This window comes from Electrona antarctica, assembly GCF_951216825.1.
Source record: "Electrona antarctica genome assembly, chromosome: 23".
Classification (NCBI taxonomy): Eukaryota; Metazoa; Chordata; class Actinopteri; order Myctophiformes; family Myctophidae; genus Electrona; species Electrona antarctica.
In genome coordinates, this window is record NC_136804.1 from 25658189 (window position 1) to 25665941 (window position 7753).

Here is a 7753-nt window from a genome sequence, read left to right on the forward strand (position 1 = left end):
CCCCCTTCAGGTTACATCTTCATTACATTTTCAAACAAAAATGTGCAAATCTGTGCAGTCAGTTCATTTAAGTCACGTTCTAAGTTCATGTTTTGGTTAGATTCTACATAAAAGAACCATGTTTTCACAGGGACATTCTAAATAGGTGTTCGGCCTGTCTGCCTATCCTCTGGGGCCCCCATGAATTAAACCCTAACCCATTTACAGCAAACATTTGGAACATTTTTTGGAACGCTGATGTTTTTGATATATTATATACCTAGCACCTTTCCAGAAGGTGAAGTGGAAAATGTTTCACTTTTATAATCATGTACCGCCCCCTTATGGTTATATCTTCATTACATTTTCAAACAAAAATGTGCAAATCTGTGCAGTTTAAGTCACGTTCTAAGTTCATGTTTTGGTTAGATTCTACATAAAAGAACCATGTTTTTACAGGGACATTCTAAATAGGTGTTCGGTAGTCCCATCTGAATTTGGATCTATTCAAATCGGTGCTCCTTTCAGCAGCAGTGTTGGATAACGTGTCGGCCATAGAGCTGCAATTTGACGGAGCATACAATTCTGATTGCCATGATCCTGAAACTCATTGTTCTGTTCAACATTTCACTGTCACAATCTATGACATTGAAATGTAATTTAATATCACAACCCCATTAATTTGTCAGGAAATGGATCACAGGGGGAAGGTTGGTTGCCAGGATAATTTTTCAATTATTTTTTCAATTATTGCCAATATAAACTAGACTGAAAAGAGAGGCTCCCTGAAAGATGTCTTTATTGTCATCATATTTCCAAGGCGTATCAGAACAAGCAAATAACGCAGACTCGCAGACAAACTGAAATCTTAACAAACAAATGTAACGGTATGCATCTCATCAGTACAGGGAATTGCATTAGTAAATGCTGTCTTTACGGGATTTATCTCAAACCCAACTTGTTTGTACACCTGGAAAATTCTAATTCAGTAGTGAAAAGTGAAAACCCACATTTAGGACACAGCAGCTTTGGTCAGGTGCTGGCTATTTAGTAAGTACAGTCTTGCCTTTTTCTTCAATTTTTATAACTTGAATTTTGTATAAAATCCCCAACACTGGGCTGGAGAAGGCACATGTACATCATCCATTTCGTGGAACTGTGCTTTAGCTTGGCTTAGAGTACATAAACCATATTAATCTGATTAATTTCACATCTCGACTCTCGTAACCTGGCATTGTACAACCAAAGCCATGTTTTCATCTAGATCTGCCGTTGTCTACTTTCACACGGTGGCCATTTTGCTCTTATGTCATACTTGTGTATGACATCAATGGCCTCTGTGAGAATATGGTCAGTTATATATAGACATGAAATCTGTTGATTTTCTCAGATATTTGTAGTAGCTTTTAAGGTTTGTAGTGAATTACTGATAAACAATGTAGATCCCCATGTTTGCAGTGTAAACATCAGGAATGTATTGTGACCTACTGTGTTAGATTTGGAGAGCATGCTGATAGAACGCTATGACTTGTCTTTGCTTTCCAACGGGTGATTTGATGTTTTCTCTTTCTTGGTAGCGTTTTGATTGCGTGTATAGCAGTATATGCCTGGTAACTAGTTTCACTGCATATTGTGTTTCTCTAGGCACGGAGGTCGCAAGGTCCTTCAGCCTGGCAACCAGGTATTATTATTTGCAAGAATGAACCACACGTTGGCTGTTCTTTCACGCTCTGTTTGCTCTGCCAACTCCCTAAAGGCCAAATTATACTTGCCACATCTGCATAGTGACAGGTCCTCTAGTCATAATGACGTCAATTCCGTCACCAGCTCATGTCGTTTGCGTGCATACCAGATATTACGCTGACTGCGTTCCAGTGTTTGAGGTTGAGCGAGGAGATCTGCTGTATAAAGGACTTGAACTTGAAGGTCTTCAGAGGATAACGGGAATGCACAGAAATAATTCCACGTATTGTAAAACTACTGTCCAATAGAACAGTAGACCTCACTGGCCAAGGCACAAGTCCTTCAGTTGTCTCCTTTTCTGGAAGGTTATTATGGTGTGTGCCTTGTATTCAGTGCAGCCCATGTTGAGCATATCACACCTATTCTAGCTACTCTTCATTGGCTCCCTGTGAGCTACAGAATTGATTTTAAGATCTTATTGATTACTTTTAAAGCTCTACATGGTCTAGCTCCCATCTATATAACAGACTTGCTGGAACCCCATAATCCTGTGCGCTGCCTCAGATCCTCGGATGGATAGGGCCCTCCTAGTTCCTCCTGCAACTCGTCTGGTCACTCGGGGTGACCGGGCCATTGCGGCTCTGGCACCTTTGCTCTGGAACTCCCTGCCTCAGGTGATGTTAGACTAAACACACACATACTCATGCACTGTCGCCTTCCTCCTCCTCCACAACTTGTGGTCTCCACAGTAGCCACTGTTGTAGACCTCTAACCACCTCTTCGTCCTCCAACCAATCATCCTCCGCAACCATTATTGTTTCTCCTGGTAATGGCAACAAGGAGAAATTGGGCTCAGGGTTAGCAGGTGCCGCAGGTGGCCCCAAGCGCCACTCGCCTGAGGCAATCGCCACAGGCAATCTAGCCTCTTCCATTGTCAGATCATCGATTGCGGTTAGGGGGAACTGGTTATCTGCCAAATGACAGGGAGTGCATGGTTTCTTCAATCATTGTAAAGCGCCTTAGATAAATGCACCATTTACCATAGGTTCTATCGTTCAATCAACTCTCGTTTCTCATCCCCCCCCTGGCCCCTCCAGTCAGTCATAGAATATTGGGGAGGTACAGGGAGCAGAGGAGCATGTTGTGGCCCAGCGCCGGGAAGCGGCGGAACGCCTCCCAGGCGTCCGAGAAGATGTTGTACTTGAGGAAGACGCGGTGCTCCAGGCTGGTGGGCAGCGCCACGTCGCGGCTCATGATGTAGATGCCGTCGTTGTGCAACGTGCACGTCAGGTTGAGGCCCGACTTGGACGTGTTCTCCTTCAGCTGGAGCCACTCGCCCGTCGCCACGGCGTAAGACTGCACCGTCAGCATGTCCTCCGTCTGGCTGGGCCGGCGGCCCGACCCGATCCCGTGCAGCTCGTGGGTGTAGCCGCCCACCAGGTAGATGGTGTCTTCCACCGAGAGCATCTGCTGCTTGCGCACGTGCGCCGAGCACGAGCGGAAGACCGTCCAGGCGTCCGACGTGGGGCAGTACCGCAGGACGCTCGTGTTCCTGTCTGTGGGTGGAGACCACAGAGGAGGAGACACAGACAGACTCAGTGTTGATTTTGACTGGAATTGTTTATTCAGTTTTAGCCATAGTCTTTTGAATGATGCCTGTAGAAGGTCAATAGACCGAAAGCTTGCAATAATTAAAAAATACTCGATTGTGCACAGATTTTAGTTTGTGCAGCCTCCCTTTATTTTTTTATTTCTATGCTTTTGTGACTCCAGCACCTCAACCTAAATCTATCGGCAGTGGATTTAGTCTTAGTTTTAGTCATCGTAGCAGAGTTTTTATTTCGTTTTCCTCATTGAAAAAAGGTAGTCGACAAAAAAATGTCATCATAGTTTTAGTCAACGAAATCAACACTACACAGAATGGCACTTATAAATACTGTGACCTGTGCAAGGACTGGAGAATCTCGGCATTCATCTGTGTAAACTATTATTTTGATTATTATAATTTGAATCAAGAATGATCTCATTTCACTACATGAAATGCAGGTCCATGGCCTAATGAATGTTTGTGACATGACGAAGAAAAGGAAATAGGTAATCCTGAAATCCTAGGGTCATATGATAACCACACTGTGTCCCAAAAGAGAACGGTAATTATGTTTTTAATATAATGGTTACTTTGACAATAGACCGACATGCTAAATGAAACATTTACATTATACAAACCTCTTGCGGTATATCCACCCATGACATAAATCATGCCCTGGCACTCGCAGGCAGAGAACTCTGCCAGGGGGTCCGGCATGGCGGAGACGGGGTTCCACCAGTCCTGTTCCGGGCTGTAACACTCCACGGTGCCCAGACACTGCCCTCCCACGGCGTACAGCTTCCCTCGCACTGCAAGCAGCTTGAAGTTGGACCTAGTGGGAGTAAATACCGCAAGCAAATTAGGCTGACACAATGTGACAGTGACGAACCAACAGTGTTGCCAGATGTATGATAATAATTATCGTATTGTATGATAATTCTACCCTCTCTATGATGTACAGTAATCCCCAAATGTACGATAATATCACCAAAAAGCGTGTGAATTTACTAAATTCCCTGGCTGCTGATTCAGGATCCGGTTTGGCCTTTCAAAATAAGTCAGTAAATCAGAAAATCTGACCCTAGATCCGTCTTCCCATTTCGGTTTCAGGCTTTTATTTGTGTATAAGGTCCAGGCAGTTGCCTGCTTCCACGCAGCATAATTATGTGATGCATTTTTTGTAATTTTTGGAAAAATTACATGTTTCCACATGTAATTTCTCTTTTTTTGGCTGTGTGTGTATGATAATTTTCTTTCAAATACGAAATACAATAGTTTGTATAGATAGTGTAGCGCCCAGGATTACATTACATTAGATAATTGACACTGGGTAAACAAAATGGGTTGCAAAAAAACAAAACAAAAATACGATAGTTTTAAGCCTCTATCTGGCATGATAATTCAACATTTCTCATCTGGCAACACTGCCCTTGAATACTATTATAGTCTCCGTGACGTGCATTATCTCGTGCAGGGATATACCCGTATGTACGGGTCAACAAGTCTGACCTCTTCTGGTTGAGGGGAGCAATGTGGTTCCATTCGTTCCTGCAGGGATTGTAGCAGTGTGCGGCGGAGATCTCCTGGCTCGTCATCCGGTAGCCACCAACGATGAACAGGTAGTTGTCCAGGACAGCCGAGCCGTATCCGCGCACGTTGATCATGTCCGGTGGCAGGTTGTTGGCCAGAGGCTTCCAGCGCTGCTCCATCTCTCCATACCTCAGCACAGTGATGGAAGAAGCACGTTTTACTTAAGCAATATTACACGAGAGGGGGTGGTTTAACGTCATTAATGCACGCCTGCGATGCTGCAGGCGAGTTCCGAACGCAACGCTTTTGGAACCTCCTTGATATGAAATAGTTTGAGAGCCCCTAATATAGAAAGATTTATTTTCAGAAAACCGTCATGATTCACAATACCTTTGTAGAATCTGGTCTCAGGTCTCAATGGGTTGTACTAGTAAAGTAAATGTACTTTCCACCACTGCCTAGTTAGTACCTCAGCATGGACCAGGGCTCGTCCTGGTCGGGCACCTCCAGCGAAAGACACGTGAAGTCTCCGACAGCCACCAGGGTGGCCGTGCCCTTCATGCGCATGTCGCGCACCTGCTCTCGCAGGGCGACGGGCAGGCCGTGGAACTCGGGCCGCCTCAGCATTGGGTGGTAGTAGCAGCTCATGTACTTGAGGCAGGCGCCACGCAGCTCGTGCGTCCCGTACAGCTCGGCGAGGCCGTGGAGCTCCACGCAGTTCTCCGGGCGGATCTCCGAGTTGAGCAGCTTGAGCATGGAGGTGACTTGCAGGAACGAGGCCGTCTCGATCAGGTCCTCGAGCGTCTCGTCGACGACCTGAAAATACCATACGAGGATTTTTAGGTTAATATTGGATTTTTTTAGATGGGCGATTGCATTTTAGATTTGAAGTTTTATATTGTGATCAGCTGTAGGGTTTATGTAAAGATAGCCTGATGGAAGGTCGAATAGACCGAATCGTTGCTGTTCACTTAATAAACTTTTCAATTGCATTTTGAAGACAGTGTGCGGGAGTTTTTCTTTCTTCCCTTCGTCGGGCACTTGGCTGTCCTTCTCCTACGCACCTGTCGCCTGGTGCCAAAGCACCCTTGGTAAATTCAAAGCACCCTTGACGATGCAGACTAGTCCATTCATGTTAAACCAGTCTCACACATACGCACTTCACATCTGAGGTGTGAAGTGGTGCGTTTACGCTCAGGTTCAGCACCCGTGGCCGCCCGTGACCATAGATCGGCGCCTCTGCGGTGGCACTTGTCTTTTTAAACATCTGTGATGATCATGCTGAATAAACTTATAGACATAAAACCTGCACTTTAGACGTGTTTATGAACTCCAGAACCAGCTCCAGCCCTGGGACGCTGAGTCCCTGCAGCTGCACAGAGTCCTCTGTGGACTCCCTCATCCCGGAGCTGTACAGGGCGCGGAAGTAGTCGCTCTTCTCGATCAGCTTCCTTTTGTTCACCTCGTAGGTTTTGTCGTCCATCACGATTGCAATCGTTTGGTCGGATGACATGTTTACTGCAGGCCAACGACGGTTGCTTTCAGGTTGTGAATTTATATAGCTAATTAGCTATAACGTATAATTGTCTATGTAAAATGAAAGTAAAAGTGTCCTCTATTAAAGTCCATATTATGGGGTGGCTGGGGCTTCCTGGGAAGCATGACACAAAAAAATAAAGAAATCTATCAAATATATAGCTTTACACGATTTCACTTGTCTTGCTTTCCAACCACTCCGCAAGCAATCTGGAATCATCAGTTTACATTTTAACGGAGGTTGGGTCCAGACAGACAGAGGCACCAGCCACCCACCCGGCCTATATATGGTGATGTTAGTTCAGCCCATAGAGGACTGACATGGGACCATAGACTGTAAAAAATGGGACCAGCTAGCCACTGACTGACTGAAGAGCCGCAGCTGCTATGCTAAGCTGACCAAATAAACCACTTAACTCCGATTAACATCTCTCCAGTCGTTCAACACAAGGTCATTACATCAGCTAAAGATGTCGGGTGAGTGGTGTCGATTACTGCCGACACTGGCCGCTGCCGTTCCGTGCCATTATGTGCGTTGTTTGGACGTTTGAAAGTAATTTAGGAGTAGTAGTACAAGCACGAAGGAGCTGTCAGATTTCAACTGTTTTGATTCTCTCATATGTGACGTAACTTCCGCTGTTTTATACTGTGGTGGTGTGGTTTAAGTGGAGTGTTTTCATGTTGGCGCCATCTCGCGGTAGGTATAGATCAGAAGCGGGCAGGGCATGAAACAAACTAAACAAGCTTTAGCATATGGGCAGCCGCATATGTCCATGAGCCAGATTTAATTATCAAAATGAGTGGGCAAAAACATATAGGCCTACATACACATATATATATATAGCCTAGCTTTTTCATATTTATCACACATTTTGTAATTTCCACCTCCTGATAGGTGAATAGGATGAAAATGTTAAGAAATAGCATAACCATGAAACTTCTCCAGTTAATTAGTTACATGAAGACAATGATTTATTGTATTACAAGTTTTCTGAAATTGTATAGTATATCTAAATGTGCAAATTAGGCATTGGTAAATATGATGAAGTAAGATGAGTTTATTGGAGTGGAAAGTGGGGACCCAGAACCAGAAGGCAGACGGAGTGGAGATGGAGTATAGCTAAGGCCTACAGATTATAACAGATATGAATATTGAAGCCTTCGAAAGGCCCATTATTTATTCAGCATTTGAGCCACGGATCACCATGACAAATTAGCCTATCAGACCCAAAACTAAAGAATATTTTGTTATCGTTGGATAAGATTTTGTCCACAATTCCATGCTGTATTGTATATGACGTATACAGTATAGGCCTATATGCTGTATATTGTATTGTATTGTAGGCCTATATGATGAATTGAAAATGGTGGACCCTATATTATAAACAAGTGTAATGCTTTGTGTCGTCCACATCAGTTAACAGTTTTGTATTGAGT

At 44.3% G+C, this 7753-nt stretch overlaps 1 protein-coding gene across 1 annotated transcript; it reads right to left on the reverse strand.

Annotated features, from left to right (window-relative positions):
• Positions 1-760: 760 nt before the first annotated feature.
• On the reverse strand, positions 761-6917 carry klhl42 (kelch-like family, member 42). Its single transcript, XM_079494120.1, has 5 exons — positions 6087-6917; positions 5250-5596; positions 4760-4969; positions 3889-4082; positions 761-3218 (listed from the first exon to the last, which is right to left on the reverse strand). The coding sequence occupies exons 1-5, from the start codon at positions 6291-6293 to the stop codon at positions 2764-2766; spliced, it is 1413 nt and encodes a 470-aa protein (XP_079350246.1). The 5' UTR covers positions 6294-6917; the 3' UTR covers positions 761-2763.
• Between the last annotated feature and the right edge of the window lie 836 nt (positions 6918-7753).

Coding starts and splice junctions, on each gene's coding strand:
- klhl42 (XM_079494120.1), bottom strand. CDS start 6,293: ATGTCATCCGACCAAACGATTGCAATCGTGATGGACGACAAAACCTAC. Junction 4,083..4,759: donor GCTCCCCTCAACCAGAAGAG/GTCAGACTTGTT, acceptor TACTCCCACTAG/GTCCAACTTCAAGCTGCTTG. Junction 3,219..3,888: donor GGGTGGATATACCGCAAGAG/GTTTGTATAATG, acceptor CTCCACCCACAG/ACAGGAACACGAGCGTCCTG.